Source organism: Neovison vison, chromosome 6, assembly GCF_020171115.1.
Source record: "Neovison vison isolate M4711 chromosome 6, ASM_NN_V1, whole genome shotgun sequence".
In the NCBI taxonomy this organism is placed as follows: Eukaryota; Metazoa; Chordata; class Mammalia; order Carnivora; family Mustelidae; genus Neogale; species Neogale vison.
In genome coordinates, this window is record NC_058096.1 from 129,476,746 (window position 1) to 129,499,829 (window position 23,084).

Genomic DNA, 23,084 nt, shown 5'->3' on the forward strand with positions numbered 1-23,084 from the left:
TGGAAGAAAAAACAAATAATCCAACAATAAAGATACACATATTTTTGCTGTGAATGAACATAAAACATCTCTTAGCTTCTGGGCAGCCAAGCTGAGGAACCATTAAAAGTTATAAATCTCAATATTAGAAGAGAAAGAAACATAAATGTTCCTTGGGGAAGAAAAAAGATTTTCTAGTTTCAAATTCTGAAGCAGCTGCCTCATTAAGCTTATCATATACTTGGGGCATTGATTAATATAATGAACAGATAAACTTTTTAGTTTCACTGAGTATAAAAAAATCCCAGGGACCTTTGACATATAATACTGAGGGACTGAAGAGTTAAAGTCAAGTGGTTGAAGAATGTTATTTTCCATTGGCCTAATTGAGTCCAAGTGTAAAACTTACTTACTTACAGAGGAATGGATGGATAACTCATTCCTGAGACTGTATTTTCTAAAAAATACATTTTGTTTCCTCTGAGTAACAAAACAAGAATTGGGTAATGGTCATTTGGAAATGTCCTTCTTGGCAGTATTGGAAGTGCTTGATGTTCTCTTACGCTGACTCTAGAGGGAAGAGTCAAAAGTGTTGAATACTAGTATGTAATGTTAATCTAGTACTTTGGTGCCTACCTTGTATTCTTAGGTAGAAGATCCGCACCACTTCAGCACAGAAGTGGGAGACAAAGCTAGGATTTTCTAAGCAGTAGTTTTATATCCTGTGTAGCCCAAATATGCTTTTGCAGAAAAATGTTCAGAGCAAGTATTTGCAGTATTTCCCATGTGGCTTTCTGCTATAGGGTTTTCCAGCAAGCATCCTGTCAGGATGAATTAGCAGCCCCAGGACACCCTTAGGTGATAGAATTCCACATGCTGAATAGGGTCGATACTGGACACTCAGTGTTTGGGGAAAGTCTTCTAGAAGCAGATTGTACAGTTTGGTCATAGTTAATTGTTCTTTCTGGCTATACAGTAATACTAGGACTCCTAGTTTTTTTTGTGTTTTTGTTTGTTTGTTTGTTTGTTTGCTTTTAGGTAGGTGCCACAGCCAGCATGGAGCCCAGTGCTGGGCTTGAACTCACAGCCCTAAGATCAAGACAGGAACTGAAATCAAGAGTTGTATGCTTAACCGATGAGCCACCTAGGAGCCCCAGGACTCCTTAATTTTTTTTTTTTTTTAAAGATTGTATTTATTTATTTGAGAGAGAGAGAACACAAGCAGAAAGGAAGGGCAAAGAGTGAGGGAAAAGCAGACCCCTGAGCTAAGCAGGGAGCCCAATGTGGGGCTCGAGTCCAGGACCCTCAGCTCATGAGCTGAGCTGAAGGCAGCCATTTAACAGACTGAGGACTCCTAATTTTTAATGAGCAAAACACATTGTTAATATGTAGAAAGTACATTATTGTTCTTTCCACTCATTGTAGCAGTTTGTTTCATTTTTTTTAAGATTTTTTATTTTATTTTATTTATTTATTTGTCAGAGAAAGAGAGAGAGAGAGCACAAGCAGGCAGAGTGGCAGGCAGAGGGAGAAGCAGACTCCCTGCTGAGCAAGGAGTTCAATGTGGGATTCAATCTCAGGACTCTGGGATCATGACCTGAGACAAAAGCAGCGGCTTAACCAACTGAGCCACCAAGACGTCCCAGTTTGTCTCATTTTTAAGGGTATTAGGGCCTACCATGCTTTTCTTTTTGATCCCTGGTGTCATGGGTGTCTGTGCGTTTCTTTGTTCATTCTCTTATTCTCATTCATGAAGTGCCAGTTTTGCATTTGCAACTCTGCTAGGCCTGAGGAATAAAAATGAACTAATGAATTTCAGTATGCATATTACAGAACTTATCAAGCAAACAAAATAAACTCAGTAAGAAATGACGCCTTGTTTTAGAATTTAACTTTTTCTAAAAGTTAAACTGGTTGTGGTGTATAATTCCACATGCAAAACATGTTTTCTTTGTGTCTTAACATTCCTTGAGTAAGAATTGTAAAGCATTGAAATATTTTAAAACATTTTGAAAGTCTTTTTATTCTTTTTTCCACTGGACTTTGTGAGAATAATTTTTACTGTAGGTTAAAATAGCTGTAGAAATAAAATTTATTTATTTTAATAACAACTTACTTTAATTACATTAGAAGTACTTCCTGACAGAGTGCTCTTGAATTCTTCTTCTGCTTGTAGTTTGGCTTTCCATTGGCCCAAGTTGCCTGTTGGCGACCTTCTAAACACTGAGTACTCCGAGCTCTCACTCTGCGAGCACACTGGGCAAGACTGAGAATTGGATGCGTTCTTGTCTTATGTCCCCACAAAACCTTCCCTTCGTCTGCCTTTTTCTTGTCTACAGAACCAGTTTCTTCTCTCATCCTCTCTTCCTTTAGGTCCCAGATCTTCCTCTTTATCCTTTCCTTTATAAAAGGGCAGAATGAAAACCAGCCGTTTGTACTTTAAAAATGTCCATGCAGCTTGTTACCTCTTCTGGATTTTAATGATTTTATCAATGAGATAATTAAGTAAAAAGTTACGTAAACTTGAAGAAAAATAATTTCCAGATACCAGTGGAAAGAGGTATCATTAGGCAATAGGATAAAAGTATTTATGTGTGCCGTGGAAATTTAAAGAGAAACAAGACTGTTACTATGTGCTTTGGCTTTATTTATAACAGCATTTTGTGGTTGGTGTGATGCCATGTTAGAGATACGGAAACTAAGGTCAGGAGAGAGAGTTGCACAGACTATCCATAAATGGTAAATTTAATATTTAGAAATCAGTTCTAAGTCCCATGTGACCAGCTAAGGACATCTTGGCTGTTGTGGCAGTTCCATCCTCTTTGTGGTCTTCTTGATTATCATATTCTCGTTCATAGTCTGCCTTTTTTTTTTTAATGTTTTGATGGACTTAAGGGGATCTCATAATACACTCATAATGCATCAAGTCATTTTTTAAATGTCTCTGATTACCCCTTAAGAGTAAAGATTTAGTGTATGTATGTAATGTTAGAGTGTGTCTTCAGAGAATCCAGTTCACAGGAAGCCACTTCGAATTTACGGCTTTCCGTATCAAGAAAATGCGTATGTGGAAAATACTTATGTCTGGTTTCAAAGGGCATTTGTTAATTTTACTACATTTTTAATGGTAATCATGTTTTTAAGTATGTTTGAGATTTTCTTGTTTTAGGTTATCTTTATTACTTTTTATTAAAAATAAGCCCTTGAGGATTTAGATTTCACTTGTTCTCCTGATTTCTTATTATTTTGTAGAAATCTTCTTCCTATTACGCATGTGTGTATAGAAGAAGGAGAAAAGCCCATGGTGATATTGCCTTACATGAATTGGGGGAATCTTAAATTGTTTTTACGGCAGTGTAAATTAGTAGAGGCCAATAATCCACAGGTGAGAAAAATTTTCCCTTATACGAATTATTTACCAGGAACTTCTGATTGTATCTTTGAAAGTAGATGTTAACCTTCTTAATATAAACTGTGTAAAAGCCTGCAAAAAGAAACTCAAAATGTGCCAGAAGATATTTATAGCCTGTTGATTTAGAGGAAGATGGTTTATGATTCCAGTCTTGAAGATTGCACTTTACTGATGCTAAAGTTTTTCCTTTTCATCCATTGTGTGTTTATTTATAATCACCTCAACTCTAACACCATCTCAGTCATTTTCCTGATAACTCTTTGAAGGTACTAGTACTAGATCTCCCTTCTAGGAATGGAAACAGATTTAACTGAGTCATTTGGTCCATATTGTATCAAAACCTGGTGGTGACTGGAAGTCTGGATTTTGGAGATAATCCACTTATTTTTAATATGCTTGGCTTAAGATGTCAGTCACTTAAGAGTTTCCTTCTCTTCACTGCTTGTGTACATAGCTGTGAAGCATTTGGCTACATTCCAGACGCATGATGGTAGTTGTCCTAAAGTCTAGCTGGTGTTTTGTTTTACTGTAAATTGTAGCCACATTAAGTTTGTTTTAGGGTTTATAATAATGTACTTACTACAGTTGCCAGGAGAAAGTGGATTCAAAGGCTGCATTGGGTGTTTGACTTAATATATCAGGATTAAAGCCAGGGTTCCAACAAGTTGTTGGAGGCCGTAGCCCATCAGTATCACCTGAGGAAGAATTTCATTCCTCAGCCCACAAGACTGGCATCCTGGCTTTACAGGAGCACATCAGTAGCAAGAGCTGTAGACTTCCATTAGCTTGAAAATGGTCCTCAGAGATCATCTAATAAAATCTTTTTTTTTTTTGAGTTTTTAAGAAAAGAACAGGTTATTGAGTATTAAGCATTTGAAATTTTACCTTGAGAATCCGGCATTCATGAAACAGATATTTATTGAGCAGTTCTTTATGTGCTGGATGTTGGGGAGCTATACCTGACAGATGAGAGGGGCAGTGAAGTACATGGTAAGTTACATTACAGAATGGTAAGACTGTAGTAGATACAGATATTAGAGAGCTATGGAAACATATTCTTGGTCAAGAAGTAGCTTTTTAAAACTCCAGTGTAGGCGTAAAGAAGTATTTTGGGATTAAGAAGTATTCTGTCTTTTGGGATAAAGAAGGATTTGGGGATAAAATAAGTAGCTGACTGCCATCATCATTTTTGTGCTACCTCCAAACATCTTTTTTTTCCCCCTCAACAGGCAATTTCTCAACAAGACCTGGTACACATGGCTATTCAGATTGCCTGTGGAATGAGCTATCTGGCCAGACGGGAAGTTATCCACAAAGACCTGGCTGCCAGGAACTGTGTGTGGGTGCCATGAGCTTGTCACTGTCATTTCATGTTTAGTTTTCTCTGGATTTGGGGTTCTGTCCAGGAGCCACAGTGGGCATTATATGGTATTTTAGAGTAACTGTGATCCATATGTTTTAAATACACCAATTGTATTTAATGTTCATGTCTTTACTTTTCAGCATTGATGACACACTCCAAGTTAAGATCACAGACAATGCCCTCTCCAGAGACTTGTTTCCCATGGATTATCACTGTCTGGGGGACAACGAAAACAGGCCAGTTCGGTGGATGGCTCTGGAAAGTCTGGTTAATAATGAGTTCTCCAGTGCTAGTGATGTGGTAAGTGCTGGGACTCCTGGACATCAACGGGTTTTATGTTTTAATTTTTTTTTTTTAATCTGGTAATTGTTCCCTGACATGTTTCATTGAGAAAGCTAGTGTCATTAGCTCCATTCAGCCAGTTTATGGAAAGAAGCTGTGACCCGTACCATGATCTTTTACTGTGTGTAATCACAGTTCATCCTCAGAACGGCCCTGTGAGGAGCTGTGAACACTAAGAAGTAGCTGGGTACTAATACCCCAGTTTGAAAGGTGGCTACTAAGGCTTAGAGAGGTTTCCAGAGCTGATTATTTTTCTTTTCTTATTTAAGTCTCAGAATGACCAACTTGTTGCCAGATGATAAAGATTTATTCTTTTCTTCTTTTCAAACAGCCTTTTTCAACATTATGACCTGTGTTATTTATAATTCCTTTTTCAACAGCCTTTTTCAACATTATGACCTGTGTTATTTATAATTCCCCAGATGTCACTCTCTTCCCTTTAGTCAGTTTCTGAGCAGTTCTGCCCACCAAAGCAGATCATAGACTGGATCCTTTATACTTAGTGATGAATAGTTTCAGAAGCAATGTTAACTTGTAGGTAATTTGCAGATATTTTAAGTTTCTTATAACTTCTCACTTCTTAGTCTGATTTGAAAGATGGACTATTTTCCTTTCTCTTGCTTATTGCAGTTTATTATTGTAGCTGAACAGGTAGAGATTAGGTAAAATTTCTGCTTATCAGAGAGAGTCAATTATCATATGGTTTCACTTATTTGTGGAGCATAAGAAATAACACGGAGGACATGGGGAAATGGAGAGGAGAAGGGAGTTGAGGAAATGGGAAGGGGAGATGAACCATGAGAGAGTATGGACTCTGAAAAACAATCTGAGGGTTTTAAAGGGGTGGGAGTTGGGAAGTTGGGTGAGCCTGGTGGTAGGTATTATGGAGGGCACGTATTTTGCATGGAGCACTGGGTGTGGTGCATAAACAGTTCTGGTACACTGAAAAGAAATTTTTAAAAAATTAAAAATTTAAAAAAAAAATACAAAAAAAAAGAAAGAAAAAAACTTCTGCTTATACGGTCCCCCTCTGTGGCCACTCAACGATGTTAGTGTCATCACATAAAATCTTATAGAATTGTCTGCTTCAAAGTTTCAACTGTAAAAATTGGGCTTACTGTATCATTGTATTTTGTGTCTCATCAATATATTTTACTTACAGTATGGGGTTACCCTTTTACTTCTAAGTTTGGATGCTCTAAGGATCACTCTCTTAATAGTCATTTCCTCAGTGTATTAGTATCCTCTGGATGCTATAACAAATTATTGCAGCCTTGGTGATAAAGCAACAGAGATTTATTCTCACAATTGAGTTCTGGAGGCCAAAGGTCTGATGTCAAGTTATAGACAGACCATGCTCCCTCCAGAGGCACTAAAGGGGAAACCTTCCTTGCTTCTTCGGCTTCAGTTGGCTGTTGGCATCCTTCTTGGCTGGATTGCTCTGCTTCATGTTCGTATCATCTTCTCCTCTGTGTATGTCTGTCTCTTAAAATTCCTGCCTCTCTCTTACAGAGATACATATACTTGCATTTAGGACCCGCCGTATAATTTTTTGAGGGGAGGGAAGGGTTGCATTTTTGTTTTTGATTTTGCTTTTTCTAAAATAATATGAAAAGAGAAAGCAGAGTTTGATTTTAAGCTAGCCCACTGCTGCTGTATTGAGTATCATTAGGGACCAATTATATTCTTACTGATATGGTATTAGTTTTGGGGGGTTGCTAGATATTTATTTAGAAGTTCTGAATTATAGCTGGAATTCTTTAACAGCTTTACATTAAGCAAAATTGTTTCCACAAGGGTACAGATGAGTTTAACTTTGGTTTTAGCATAGCTTTAAAACATAGTTATCAGTTAAACTTAGTACCGTATGGTTTTCTAATCTACCCCTTTAATAGAAAAGCTTGTATCTGAACATTTTTGAAAGCAAAAAAAGTAAAAGAAACTTTGTTGAATATTTTCTTGGAAAATCTTCCTCTGGGGGTGCCTGGGTGGCTCAGTGGGTTAAAGCCTCTGCCTTCGGCTCAGGTCATGATCCCGGGGTCCTGGGATCGAGCCCCACATCGGGCTCTCTGCTTGGCAGGGAGCCTGCTTTCTCCTCTTTCTCTGCCTGCTTCTCTGCCTACTTGTGATCTCTGTCTGTCAAATAAATAAATAAAATCTTTAAAAATAAGAATAATAAAATAAAAAATTAAAAAAAATAAAAATCTTACTCTGTTGTTGATTTGAAGTATTAAGTCACCCATCTCTTTGAGATCTTTTTATTTTTCCAGTGGTTGATTTTTGGAATTTATGATTTTGTTACTCATTGAAATATAGCATAATTTCCTTAGCAGAAATGAAGGGGCAGTGGTGGTGACAAAACTAGTCTAATGGGCAGGAAATGGATGTTTCTTAAATGACAGATACGCCATGTATCTTCAAGAGATTGGGGATGTTTGATTATTCTCTTAGAAAAAGGAGTATTGATTGATAGCTATTAATTAATTGACAGGTAATAACTCAAGGAGTTGTACAAGATGGCCAGTAGTGCTGTTTGTTTGCACATGGAAGCCCCCAAAACACACTTTGCTTAATTTAATGTGTTTATACAATATAGGGGTGCCCCTGCTTTTTAAATTCTTATGTTAAAACACAAACGTTTGGGGTGCCTGGGTGGCTCAGTGGGTTAAAGCCTCTGCCTTCGGCTCAGGTCATGATCCCAGGGTCCTGGGATCGAGCCCCGCATCGGGCTCTCTGCTCTGCAGGGAGCCTGCTTCCTCCCCCTCTCTCTCTGCCTGCCTCTCTGCCTGCTTGTGATCTCTGTCTGTCAAATAAATAAATAAAATCTTTAAAAAAAAACACACACAAACGTTTAAGAGTGCTTTTTAATATTTGTATTGAAAATATGTACATATAATCATTCTCTGTTCCTGTTTTTCCTTTATAGATGGAGTTGGGGGTTCAAAAGCTACATTTAATATGGTACTTTGGGGCTGAGAAACTTTATACATAGTCATATACAGAATAAGTAATGTAACCCCACTCTCACCAGAGTCTCCGTACATGTAAAATACATATTTTAGGTATAAATGTTAACACCTATTTCTGCCTTGGAGAGGGCATTCTCTTTGTCCTTTAAAAGATCCTTAACATTTTGCATTTTTCTTATAGCTTAAAGTTCTATGTGATTTGTTTAGAAATACATTAATGTTTTTATCTTAAAAATAATACATTGCATCTCTTGCTTGTGTTTTCAGTTTTTACTAGAAGGATTCAATACTTCAGTATGTCAAGATTCTTATAATGTTAATGTCAGCTTTTAACTGTTAAACTTAGGAAATATGCACAACTAGATTTTGACTAGTTATAAATCTCTTTTATTATTTTCAAGATATGACATCATCTTAGGCATTCTTAAGAATTTCTGGATATTGTTTTTATTCTGTTTTCATCAGATGTAGATACCACCATAGATTTTTTTTCTGTAACTTTCTTTTCCTTTATTTGAAAGTAGATTTCTTGATTTATATCTTCTTTCAATTATTTAGGTAATTATAATAGCTAACATAATTCTGCTGTTAAGATCCTACATCCTACTTAGAGACTAAATGCAATCAGAAGTGCACAGTTAAGTTTCTTTCTTGGTGCTTTTTTTGTCTTTACAGTATTACATTGTGTTTAAAAAACATTTTCTTGGGGAAAAACAAGTCAAGGAAATGACTTCCATGCTAATCTTATCAGTATGACTTATAGCAATGAGGAGACTCTTTAAGGTATCTGAACAGTTTTTAGGGTGTAGAGTAAATTAAAATGAGTTCCTGTGCCTTTACAGTATTTATTTTGTGAACTTTAAAGATGACCTAGAAGAAGGAGGGAAATCTGCAGAGTTATCTAGATACTGTATCTACAGCAGAGTGCTTCATACTGCTCTTGTTTGCCCAGTATAAGGGAAAGTCATTGCCACACCCTGAGCAGGTTTGAGCAGGGGAAACTCAAATTCATAATATACCCATGAAGAGTGGGCTTCTGAACTACTGTGGTATCAAAGAGAAAGGTACAGTTTTCAGAGAATGCTTACCATTTTTAGAAGTATGGAAAACTTTCTGTTTTATATTTTTTTACTGCTAATTTTAGAATAATGCTTAGATTCCCAGTATTTATTCATTTCCATTATGGTTGCAGATTTTACACATCAACAACCTTAGACTTATTATTCAAACATGAAATTCACATTTTAAGAGGAATAGCATTACAGGTTGACAGATTGTAGCTAACACTTATTAGCATAATGTATAAACTTGTTGAATCACTGTGTTGTATACCTGAAAGGAATGTAATTTTGTGTGGCAACTATACTTCAGTAAAAAAAAAAAACTAAATAAATAAAAACTGGCATTAAGTGGAATTGATATAAGACAGATATAAAGACATTAAGGAAAAGCTGGAGAGGTAAAAGGATCATTCATATTTTAGGAATTAAAGATTTAAAGTTTAATATTATTAACATTAAGAATATATTATTTAGTTGTATTTAATAATATATTAATAGTCCTGGTATTTTCTGGAAAAGAGGAATAATAAATGGATTTACTTTAGGAACAGTTGTATTTTCAGAGGTGACCAGTTGTTGTCTTGTGATCAAGTATTGCCCTTGATGTATTTTCTGTATTAGGCTCTACCTAAGAATAGATATTTTCCTCAAGAGATCTTGTGAACATCCTTTTCCCTTTCCTTCCTAGAAGCAGGATATTAGAAATTGGACATGAGCTTCATTCAGTTTAACATTTACCTTTACATAGCCTGTGTTCTGATGGAGAAGTGTCTGAGCATCTAGTACACTAGAGGAAAGTCTCATCAATAGTAGATATGTGTGATAGCCTGGTAGGTATCCAGTATTCCTGCTTATGGATTCTAGGGCAGATTCATAGCAAAAGTGCATGCTCCCATTCGCTTGCTCGCTCACTGTCTCTCTCAAATAAAATCTTTTAAAAATTTTCAATTTAGTTAACATATGCTGTATTATTAGGTTCAGAGGTAGAGTTCAGTGATCATTATACATACAGTACCCAGTGCTCATTATATCACATGCCTTCCTTAATGCCCATCACCCATTTACCCTATCCCCTCACCTGCCCACTTCCAGCAACTCTAAGTTTGTTTCCTGTAGTTAAGAGTCTCTTATGACTTGTCTTTTTCTCTGTTTTCATCTTATTTTATTCTTCCTTCCCTTCTCCTAGTTCATCTGTTTTGTTTCTTAAATTCACATAAGAATGAAATCATATGATATTTTTCTTTCTCTGGCTGATTTATTTCATTTAGCATAGTACTCTGTAGTTATATCTGTATTATTGCAAATGGCAAGATTTCATTCCTTTTGATGGCTGAATAATATCCCATTGTGTGTGTGTGTGTGTGTGTGTGTGTACATACCACATCTTCTTTATCCATTCATCTGTCAGTGGACATCTGGGTTCTCTCCATATTTTGCTATTGTGGACATTGTTGCTATAAACATTGGGTGCATGTGCCCCTTCAAATCACTATGTTTGTATCCTTTGGATAAAAATACATAGTAGTACAACTGCTGGGTCATAGGGTAGCTCTATTTTTAACTTTTTGAGGAACCACCATACTGTTTTCCAGAGTGGCTGCACCAGCTTGCATTCCCACCAACAGTGTAAGAGCATTCCCCTTTCTCTGCATCCTCGCCAACATCTGTTGTTTCCTAAGTTGTTAATTTTCAAAACCAACTCTTTTTTTTTTTAAGATTTTATTTATTTGCTTGACAGCTATTACAAGTAGCCAGAGAGACAGGCAGAGAGAGAGAGGGGGAAGCAGGCTCCTTGCTGAGCAGAGAGACTGATGTGGGGCTTGATCCCACGACCCTGGGATCATGACCTGAGCTGAAGGCAGAGGCTTTAACCCACTGAACCACCCAGGTGCCCCAAAATCAACTCTTAATCACAGGGAATTGGTAAAGAAAGATCCACACTCCTTCCCCTGGTTTTCAGAGCCTTCTGTTTCCTGCCTTATCTTCCCTTTTTAGTTTTATATTTTCCATTGTACATTTCCTAATATCCTGCATTTCATCCAATCTGGAATTCCTCTTGGGTCCAAAGACATAAGGTACTTTAATGCCCTTTGATGTGGTCTTCTTTGGATCCCCAGAGAATTTTGTACTTACCTGATGGCACCTACCACTGCTGCCTTATATTTTTATGCATAAGTCCTTCTTCCAAGCATGGGCAATGGAAATTTTCTTTACTTATTTTCCTTTAGCAGGTGTTCCATAGTTATAGAATTGAAATTGATGTACATATGTGTACCTTTTGGGTCACTTATTTTAAGAACATTCATGGCCGGCTATGTTAATCTTATCTCCGGAGAGCTGTGTACTTGAATGTGTTAAAGTATCCTGAATGGCTCATACAGACTTCTCACCATCTTTATTTTCATGCTGAATCTCACATTTCTCCTTGTCTCACTCTCACAGACTTTGCTTCAAAGATTTCATCTCTTTTGACTACAGTTGTTATTTATGAGTACATTTATTAATTGACCTTTGTGCACTGAGACTCCGCTCTTAACTGTCAGATACATTGCATATATGTCTATTCTCCTTGCCTACCTGGGGCCCATGTTTCTGAAAGATTAAGTGCAATCTTTGATCTGTACTTTTCTTTAGTTCTGCTGTTGGAGTAAATCTTAAGTCAGTGTGAAGATACAACACAGTTGAAGACGATAAGTAGAATATCTGATTTGGGGAAAACATGATTGATTTGATATGAGTCATGTTGAATTCAGAATGCTAATGGATGGGATATGGGTCTGGAATTCTGAAAAACATAGAAGCAGGATATTAGAAATTGGACATGAGCTTCATTAAAGTGAAGATTGAATGAACAGGAGGGTTTGATCCCAGAGGTAGTGAATAGATAGTAGAAAGCCAAGGGAAGAATATAGAGAATATGTAGTTTTAGTTAGCAAGAAAAGAAAGATGAACAAAGAATTAAAACGGTAATTGAATGCTGTGTCATAGAAGCCAAGGAAAGAAATAGTTTCAGGGAGACTTTTCGTTTATAAGTATACCTGCAGTGGTCAGAAAGGATTAGGAAATCATTGAGGGCATTTGAATGAGTGGGTTTAGTAAATCATAAAAATAGATGTGATTGCTTTGGGCTCTGTGGGAGATGTTAAAGCGGGGGCAATATGTAGATTATACATAGAAGGAGTACAGCTATGAAAGAGAGTGAAATGATCTTGATTTGATGGGATGGCAGGATTAAGAGAGGCTTTTTTGGGTTCATTTTAGGCCAGGGAGAAAGAGATTGGACATGTGGTTTTTCGGGGGAGGTCCAAGAGATGATTGGTGAATGGGCTCAGGAGGCCCCGGTTAGAGGTATACAGGTCTCGGCATGAGAAGAGGAGTACCTTTCTTCTGGGATGGGAGTAAAGCAAGAAATAGAAGGAGAGAAAAGATGCAGGAAATTCTTGAAGAAGGATCTCTCATTGAGGTAACTTCACTAGGGTTCACAGAGTGAAGGGAAGGGACAGAAAGAGTAAGAAGGACTGAAAAGTTTCCACATTTGGTGAAAACTATAAATCCACACAGATTTAAGAACTGAACAAACCCCAAATCCAAGACGTGAGAAGAAACTAAACCATAGTGCATTATAATCACATTGCTCAAAACTAGTGATAAAGAGAAAATCTTAAAAGCAGCCAGAAAAAAACCCAAAAAACCAAAACAAGTTACTACACAAAGGAACCAAGAAAAGGATGGCAAAGGAACCAAGAAAATTGGAAGCAGTGCAAGGGAGAAGACAGTTAAACATTTTAAAAGTACTTTTCAGAAAAAACCCTGCGAACATAGAATTCTGTATCCAGTGAAAATATCTTTCAAAAGTGAGGGTGAAATAAAGACTTTTTAGAAATACCAAAGCTGAAATAATTGCCATCAGCAAACCCATATTACAAAAAATGTTAAAAAAGTCCTTTAGGAACCAATGATACCAGATGGAAATACAGATCTACACAAAGGAACAGAGAGCACCAAAAATGTTAACTATATGCATAAATATATGTCTTATTGTTTAAATCTCTTTAAAAGATAATTGAATACATTTCAGTGCCCCCCCATTAATAAAATAGAAAATACTTAAAGATTTAGATTTGAAGTTGGTTGATAGTATCAACCAACTTAATCTAAATGACAACTACAGAACACCCAACAACAAGGGAATCCGTATTCTTTTCAAGGGTACATGGAATATTTACTAAGATCGTATTCTGGGCCATAAAACTAGTCAGTGAATATAAAAAGATTCAATTCATACAAATAGGGTTTTGTGAACACAGTGGAATTAAATTAGAAATAAAAATAGGAATCTAGAGAATACCCAAATATTTAGAAACTAAATAATACACTTCCAAATAACCCGTGTATCAAAGAAGTCAAAAGAGAAATTACCAAGTATTTAGACTTGAATGAAAAAAATACTGTATTTCAAAGTTTGGGGGGATGTTGCTCAAAGGGAAATATGTTTACTATTAAACATCCAATATTAGAAAAGTCTCAAATCAGTGACCTTAATTTTTACCTTAAGAAACTGGAAAAAGAGCAAATTAAACCACAAGTAGGTAGATGAAAAGAAATAATATAGATAGAAGTCAGTGAAATATGAAATAGAAAAACAGTAGAGAAAATCAATGAAACCAGTGCTTGTGAGAGTACTATTTATGATAAATCTCTCACCAGACTAAGCAGGAGAAAAATACATTGCAAATTAACAATGTAGTAAATGAGATAGTTGATAGCATTACAGATCTTCACAGGTATTTGGTAGTAAGAAGATTATGAACAACTTTTTCCCAGTAAATTCACACACTTAGCTGAAATGGGCAAATTCTTTAGAAAATAACTTTCAGAGCTCATTTAAGAAGTAGATGATCTGAATAGCCCTTTATTAAAGAAATGGAATGTTCAGTTAAAAACCTGCCTGAAAGAGAAAACTTTTAGGGCACTGGCATTCCAAACATTTAAGGAAGAAATAATATAAATTCTGTACACTCTCCTTCAGAAAACTGAGGAGAGAATATTTTCTAATTGATTCTGTGAGGTCAGCACTACTTTGTAATATCACTAGACAGAGAGAAGAAGAAAACTATATATCATCATAACTTATGATCATAGATGCAAAAATCCAAACAAAAATTTAGCAAATAGAATCCAAAGTTTTTTTTTTAAAAATTGTATTTTGGCCACACAGGCTTTATCCTGAGAATGCAAGTTTGTTTTACCTTTTGAAAATCAAGCAGTGCAGTTTACCGCATTAATATACTAAATAAGAAAAGCTATATGATCATCTCAGGAAATGCAGAAGAAGTATTGGGAAAAAATCCTCAGTTCATTCCTAATAGAAATTCTCAGCAGTGTAGGAATAGAAGAGAGCTTTCTCAGTCTGATAAAGGGCATCTACCAAAACCAAAAACACCTATTGCTAACATTATACTTAATGCTGGAAGACTGAATTATTTTACCTAATAACAGGAACAAGACAAGGATGCCCACTCTCTATCACTTCTCTTCAGTGTTGTATTGCAGTTCTAGCCAGTATGCTAAGGCAAGAAAAGGGGGGGAAAAAACCCAACAGAAAAGATTAGATAGGAAAAAGTATTTGTGGACAACAGGATCATCTATGAAGAAAATCCAGTGTGATATACAAAATAGTTACTAAAACTAATAGTGTTTAAAAAGATTATAGGATACAATATCAATTTATAAAAATCGGTTTTATTTCTATATACAAATAATGAAAAGTCAGAAATTAAAAGGTTTTTTTAGATCATTCTTATTGCATATATTTGACATATAACACTGTAAATTTAAGGTTATAGCATGTTGGATACATTTAAATATTATAATGCTTGTTGTAGTGATACACACTATAATTATAGTACAATATTTTTGTCTATATTATATTATCCATTAGATCACTGTGGCTTATTTACAACTCATTGCAAGTTTGTACCCTTAAACAACATCAGTTTTATCCTCGTATTCCTCATCCCCCAGTAACAACCATTTTTTACTCTCTATTTTTCATGAGTTTGACTTTTTTAGATTCCACATGCAAGTGATACCATATATTACTTGTCTTTCTCTGTCTGACATCTCACTTAGCATAATATATCCAGGATTCATCCTTACTGTTGTAAATGGCAGGATATCCTTCCTCATGGCTGAATAATATTCTGTTGTGTATATACCACATCTTTGTATGCATTTATCAGTCGATGGGCATTTAGGTTATTTCCATATCTTGGTGGTTGTGACTAATGCTGCAGTCAACATAGGGGTGCATTTATCTCTTCAAAATACTATTTTTATTTCTTTTGGGTATACCTAGTAGTGAAATTACCAGATCATACATAGATCTATTTTTAATTTTTTGAGGACTCTCCATATTGTTTCTTTCCCTAAGTTTTTTAAAAACATTAAAGTATCTAAAACTATTTCTTAGGAATATATTTGACAAAAATATGAAATATCTACACAAAGAAAACTATAAAGCATTATTGAGAGAAATTAAAGATCTGTATAAATGGAGAGCTATACCATTATTTATTGATCAGAAATCTCAATATTAAGATGTTTTCTCCAAGTTGATCTATAGTTTTTAACACAGTCCCAAAGAATAGTTTTGCAGGCTTTTAATTTTCGAGGTAGAAATTGATTGACAGATTGATTCTAAAATTGATATGGAAATACAGAGGACCTGTAATAGCCAGAACAGCTTTGAGGAAAAAAGTTGGAGGTCTGATTTAAAATTCCACTAATCAAGACAGTGTAATGTTGGCATGAACGTAGATCAGTTAAACAGAACAGAATACCTAAAAGTTGACCCACATATGTATGGACAGTTAATTTGCAAAAAAGTGCAAAGGCAGTTTGGTGGAGAAAGGATTATCTTTTATTTATTTATTTATTTTTAAAGATTTTATTTATTTATTTGACAGAGAGAGATCACAAGCAGGCTGAGAGGCAGGCAGAGAGAGGAGGAAGCAGGCTCCCTGCTGAGCAGAGAGCCCGATGCGGGCCTCGATCCCAGGACCCTGAGATCATGACCTGAGCCGAAGGCAGCGGCTTAACCCACTGAGCCACCCAGGCGCCCAGGATTATCTTTTAAACAGTCCTCGAGCACTTCAATATCCAGCTACAAAAAAATGACCTTTGATCCAAACCTTGCTCCATATATACAAAAATTAACTCAAAATAGATCAGAGATTTGAATGTAAAATCAAACTATAGCACTTTTAGAAGATAACAAAGAAGAAAATCCTTTGGAAGTTTGTGTTAAGCAAAGATTTCTTGGGCCATCTAGTCAAGATCCCTGGAAGAACAAATCAGGCTATCAAAATTTAAAACTTGTGCTCCTTGAAATATAGTATTCAGAGAATGAAAAGACAAGTCACATTCAGAGAAAATATCTGCAAAATCTGATAAAGGAAATAACATGCAAAATATATAAGGAATTTTTAAAACTCAGTAACCAAAACGGATAGCATATTTGAAGAGATGCTTCACCAATGAGGATATACAGATGGCAAATAAGCACATGAAAATACCAAGTTCATTAGTCATTAGGGGAATGCAAAGTAAAACCATGGTGAGAAAATATACACCCATTTTTTTTTTGGCTAAAATTAAAGACTGACATTCCCAAGGATATGGAGGAACTATAGCTTTCCTATGCCGTTTCTGGGTAATATATATGGTATGTTCACTTTGGAAAAACAGTTTGACAGTTTCTTAAAAAGTTAAGCATATCTGGAGCACCTGGGTGGCTCAGACAGTCAAGCATCCAACTTTTGATTTCTGCTAGGGTCATGATCTCAGGGTTGTGAGGCCCAGCATGGAGCCTATTTAAGATTCTCTCTCTCCCTTCTCCTCAGCCCTTCCTCCCCCCAGAAGTTATATCTGCCATATCCAGTTATTTTGCTCCTAGATAAATGAAAGCATATATTCTTACCAATACTTGTACACAGGTGTTTATAACAGCTTTCAGTAACTAAACCTGGAGATAATCAAATGTCCATCAACAGGTAAATGGATAAACGAGCTGCTGTATTCATATAATGGACTACTATTCAACAATGAAAGGGACGAACTCTCAATGCGTGCTGTGTCATAGATGAATGACAGAATCATTATTCTCAGTGAAAGAAGCTAGGCAAAGAAGTGTACTGTTTGAGTGAGTCCAGTTATATAAAATTCTAGAAAATGCCAACTAGTAACAGAAAGCAGATTAATGGTTACTTGGGGTTGGTAGAGGTGGCAGTGGGGAGGAGCTGGAGGAAATTATTCTAGAATAGGAAAATCTTTTGGAGGTGATGGATATGTTCATTATTTTGATTGTGGCAGTGGTTGCAGGAGAGTATACATATATCAGGTCTTATCAAATTGAGCACTTTATGGCATTTTATTGAGTATCAGCCATACTAAAATAGAAATAAAAACTATCTTTGTTTTCTGACCAGTACTGCTAACATATCTAAGATTAATTTCTAAATTTGCTAGCTCTTAAGACTAAACAAAGACTTTGTTTAAATATTGAGTTCCAGGCTTCAGAATTACTAGGATAGGACTGAGGAATCTGTACTTCTAACAGATACTTTAGATGATTCTTCTCATCTTTCAAGCTTGGAAAACACTTGACCCAGATTAAATTAATTGTACTTTGATCATCTGAATCCCATTTCATATGTGAGTAGGGGGTGTTAGGTTTCTAGTATTAACAGAAAGGCCAATCATAAAACATCTGATTGTGCTGCTTTCATTGTGGTCAGATGAGACCTTTTAGAAATGGACAAAATTCTTTTCTCAGCAGTGTATAGTACAGAGGTCAGCCTTGCCTGATAAATTCCTGAAGAAACAGAATGGAAATCTCTTACAGCCCCAGCATTAGTTAATATTACATTAAAGAGTAGAAAAGAGTCTTATTTATATACTTTGACAGCTGACATCAGTGTTTGTTGTTAGTGAAAAAAGTTTCATATCCTATATATTTAGAACTATAAAATAACACAAATTGGGAGAAAAAGAGTAAGATTAATAAAAGAACATTGTTATTCTCTAAATGTTCTTTAAAAGGATGTAACAGCAGCCTTTCATAAAACTCTGGAAAAAACAGCTTAACCTTATTGCCCCCTTTTCAACAACGTCAAACAAAAGGAAATTATAGAATAAGTCTGTCGAAATTTTAAATGGCTTAGTTATCACAAGACTTTAGAGGGCAATTTTTCCACAAATCATCCTCATACTATTTGGTCTTGATTTTTTTTTTAAAGAGTTGGTGAGCCAACATGTAATTAATCACTTTTGTTGACTTTTAAGGAAATGAAACAGCAGTGTACCCTTTGGCTTTATTGTTCTTTGTTTTGGTGTTTTTTAGTGTTCCAATATGTAATATGAGAACCTTAGGTGGATGCTTAGTGTTAATAATGTAGATAAAATTATGTGAAAGAAGTAGTTTTTTAAAGTCAGCTTACACAGATTATACTGTTTTCATACCTGGGTACTTTCCATACCTCACATATCAGCAGCATTACTGTGAAGGCCCCTTCCAGTCGAAGTTGTTAGAGTGTACCTTTCTTGTCATTGGATGGGTTAGTCCCATGTACAAAATGGGAGTATCACTTATTACTCATTCCCATTGTTTCTTCCTCCTAAATCTAGTTTGGATTGATTATTCCTTTTCTACAGCTGCTGCCACAATTGGTGAATAAGAACAGATCCATCTCATTTCATGAAGAAGGGATGGGAACACCCAACCAGTTTTACTTCTTTGGGGTCTGTTCCATCAAAGTAGTGAACTACCTTCCATATGAAAATGAGACATGATTTTTAAAATCATTTTAATTACTAATTACTAAAAATTACTAAAATGCTAAATAAGCATTACTAATCATTGTCATTATTTTTAAAAGTTTACCTAGAGTACACTTTTAAAACAGACAGATTTAAGATAGACAGATACCTGGATGTATGTAGGCACCTCCCTTTAACTTTTATTAATTTGAAATCATTTTTCCATTTCTAAAGCATTAGTTTTTTGTTTTTGTTTTAATTTATTTGACAGAGCAGAAGCAGGGGTTGCCGCAGAGGAAAAGGGAGAAACAGACTCCCCGCTGAGCAGGGAGCCCAACACGGGGCTCCATCCCAGGACCCTGGGATCATGATCTAAGCTAAAGGCAGACGCTTAACCGACTGAGGCACCCAGGCACCCCTTAAGCTAGTAATTTTAAGGAACGTTCTAGTAGGTTCTGTCTCAGATTTTTTTTTTTAAGATTGATTTATTTCAGAGAAAGAGTATAAGCAGGAGGGGCATAGGAAGAGAGAACCTTAAGCAGATTCCATGCAGAATGCAGAGCCCACTGTGGGGCTCCCATGATTAGTATAGCTTAGTGGTTCTCAACTTGGGACAATTTTGTTTTTCTCAACAGGGGCCAGTTTTGTCGTCCCCATCAGGGGACATTTGGAGGTATTTTCAGTTATCACACTTGGGGCATCTAGTGAGTGGAGATCAGGGATATTGCTAAACATCGCACAAGGTACAGGATAGCCTCTCACAACAAAGAATTGTGCAGCCCACAGTATACATAGTGCTGAGGTTGAGAAACCTGTCCTAGAGTTTATGATGTGCCCCTCTACATTCAAATAATATTATACCATTTGTGTTTAACATAAGCACTTAATATTTCCATTTCTCATCTTCTTCTACCCATTATGCTACTGTGGGCATACATTTTGCTACTATACACATTATAAACCGCACAATACATTGTTACTGTTTTTGCTTTAAACAATCCATTAAACTTGAAAATAAGAAAAAAAATCTAATTGTTACTCATGTTTTTAATACTGTGCATTTTCTTTGTAGATCCAGATTTCCATCTCAGCTTCTGTTTGTCTAAAAAGTGTGTATTTTTGCCTTCATTTTTGAAGTATATTTTGGTTTGGTATAGAATTCTCCAATGATATTTTTTAAATACCCTAAAAGATATCTGTCCATTGGGTTTTTGTTTTGTTTTGTTTTCATAGATTATAATAAGAAATAAAATTATTGTTCCCTAATATATGGTTTTTTAAAAACCTGTATATTTTAGGAAGTATTTCTGGATTTTGTTACTATTGAAAAATAATTACTTAAAATGTAATGCAGTATGCTCAGATCTTGCAAACAGACTTGTTTTTAACTTGTGTTTTTTCCTTTTCTCTATTTCTTTCCCCTTCACTCATTAAAAAATTTTGGTTTTTGGACCAATTAATTTCTCTGATCCTCAGTTTTCTTACCTGTAAAATTGGGTTACCAGTTCTTCTCACAGGTTTGTTGTGAAAATTAGATGGAGATAAAGGATTCAAAATGTCTAGAACAGAAGGGACTCATAAAAATATTATCTTCCTCCTCATCCAGTTTAGCTGTTCTCATCTCAGGTTCATAGGTGGCAGCAGATAGCAGGAGTCCCTGCTCTGAGTCCATTCCGGCTGTATGGCAGTAACTCTGTGTAGACATGTTACCTGCCCTCTGCATAATCCCTATGAGCCACTGTAACCATAGCAGAGCCAAAATGGGAGCTCTGGTTGGACCTGAATGAACACTCTTGTCACTGCTTTTGATTTCTGTTTCTACCAGTAGTTCACATGTTGATTTTAAATAAATCTGATCTTTTACTCAGGCAAGATTAGAAAATCTTTTTTCAGGATACCTTCATCTGTTAATTTCAATCATTTAAGTATAGTAAAAATCCATGACATCTTATATTTTTACATAGTTTACATAGTTAACTTATTCAGAATTCTCTTCCTCCAGTTAGGCTAAAGTTAAATTTATTTTCCACTTCTCATTTATATAGATTAACTATACTTATTCAATGTAACATTTTTCATATTAAGAAAATTTTAGACATAATTAACAGTTTGGGGTGGTTGGTTTTGTAATTAGCAGTAAAAACTGTTCTTTCCAAGGGATCTAATCACCTTAGAATATATAATATATTATAATATATAATAATGATATTCCTATTAAAGGTTGCATTCATTAAAATGCTTTTTTCTCCCAGCAGGAGAAACTAGCTATGGTAGACTTCTTTTTGTAGTTAATATTTTGCTTTCCTTAAGAATCAGGTGCTATTTTTGGTCCATACCTGGTCACAAGCAACAGCACTCTGACAAGTATTTTACATTTCCTTCATTGTGTTTCTCCTTCTTTCCTCAGTGGGCCTTCGGAGTGACACTGTGGGAGCTCATGACTCTGGGCCAGACGCCCTATGTGGACATTGATCCCTTTGAGATGGCCGCATACCTGAAAGATGGTTATCGAATAGCCCAGCCAATCAACTGTCCTGATGAGCTGTGAGTTTCTCTGAGCTTGAAGACGTGGGTTTCATTCCATTTATGATACTGGGATAAAAGAAGAAGAGCAGGTGTCCATATTCATACAGAGACTTCCCTCTGGAGAGTAATGACTCTTTGGACTTGAATTAGACTCATAGAAAACCACAGAGTCAGCCTTGGACATTAGAACGTTTTATAGTTTTTTTACTTGTAGTGCTTGGTCTAATCTGAGAGACCAATAATGTACATGGTAAGAAATACTGTGTCAGTTATTCTGTGTAGAGTGAATATCCGAGTTTTATTTATACAGCCTTAGTTACAGAAAACCTCTCTCATTGTCATCTTGCTTGCCATTTGGTGTCAACTGATACTTAAGGAAAATGTCCCAGGCTGCGATATTCCTGTTTCCTGCCTTCGTCATGTAGGTGATGTTCCCATATAAAGGGAGTAGGGTAGGCAGGAGGCTATTCAGGGGTGACTGAGTGCACAGATGACTGTGGTCTTGCTTCCTGAATCCCCTGAAAGTTTCTATACCATGGTGAGGTGGCAGCTTTTGCACTGATTTTACTGTAGATTCAGGATGCTTAGAGTTTAATCTTCCTCTTCTTCCAAGTTCTTTCTCTCAGAAAATACAGGTTATTATTTTGTCTGTGTTTTAGGGATTTACATGAACTCTCTATATTTGCTGATGTATTTTGCTATGATGTTATGAAGAGTTGAAATCCACACATAAAATCCAGATAACTCGTTTTAGTTTCTTTTCATTTTAGAACTGCTAACATTGAGTAATATTCATTGATGTTTAGTATGTCATTCTTCCCATGCCCACCTTTAGACAGAAAACAACTGGCATCGAATTGACCAAAAGATTAGGAGTACTGTTGCATCATTAGCCTAATTTTCCATTTTTGTCATTGCAGATTTGCTGTGATGGCTTGTTGCTGGGCCTTAGATCCAGAGGAGAGGCCCAAGTTCCAGCAGCTGGTACAGTGTCTCACGGAGTTCCACGCAGCCCTGGGGGCCTATGTCTGACTCTCCTCTCACAGTCCCACGGCATCAGGAGCATGGTGCCTTTTGGGACTCCCTTGGAACCAGTCATGGATGCTTTGTACGTCATGCACCACCAGCAGAAGCACATATGCCTTCCGGAACACTGTGCCTTAGGAATGCTTTAGGATCGGAACTTTTAAAGACAGTCTTAATAATGTGGAATATTTTCTAGATATCATTTTTATTAGGTTGAACTGAAAGGGTTTTTTATAAATTTTTTGGCCCCCAATTTTTTAAAACATAGTTACTTTGGACTAGGGGTACATTCTTACAATATAAATAAACAGTTTTTAAAATTGTTTAAACACAGATACTTGGAATAGCTATCTTAGTGCCAACTGCTTTTTCACTTTTTTACTTCATCAAGGTAATGTAGGTGATTCACCTTTAAAGTTTGGTTTTTTTCAATATTTATCACTAGTCCTGGGAATGGTTTGTCTTTAAGATATATTACTTTTTCTTAGGAAAAGGAAAACAACACAAAAAGATGTCTGGTTTGCCTTGCATAGGAAAAGGCAGTATTGGAGGAAGAAAACTTAAAAGCTAGGGTAAAAAAAAATTTA

General features: G+C 35.9%; 1 protein-coding gene across 2 annotated transcripts in view; it reads left to right on the plus strand.

Moving 5' to 3' along the window:
* The window catches only part of RYK (receptor like tyrosine kinase), an 83,800-nt gene extending 60,970 nt beyond the window's left edge, over positions 1 to 22,830 (plus strand). For both annotated transcript variants that reach the window (XM_044252330.1, XM_044252331.1), the window contains exons 11-15: positions 3,232 to 3,364; positions 4,621 to 4,730; positions 4,895 to 5,054; positions 21,353 to 21,489; positions 22,392 to 22,830. In XM_044252330.1, the coding sequence (XP_044108265.1) occupies positions 3,232 to 3,364; positions 4,621 to 4,730; positions 4,895 to 5,054; positions 21,353 to 21,489; positions 22,392 to 22,503 (652 nt within the window). In that variant the 3' untranslated portion in view covers positions 22,504 to 22,830. The remainder of the gene's footprint in view (positions 1 to 3,231; positions 3,365 to 4,620; positions 4,731 to 4,894; positions 5,055 to 21,352; positions 21,490 to 22,391) is intronic.
* Positions 22,831 to 23,084: the final 254 nt, after the last annotated feature.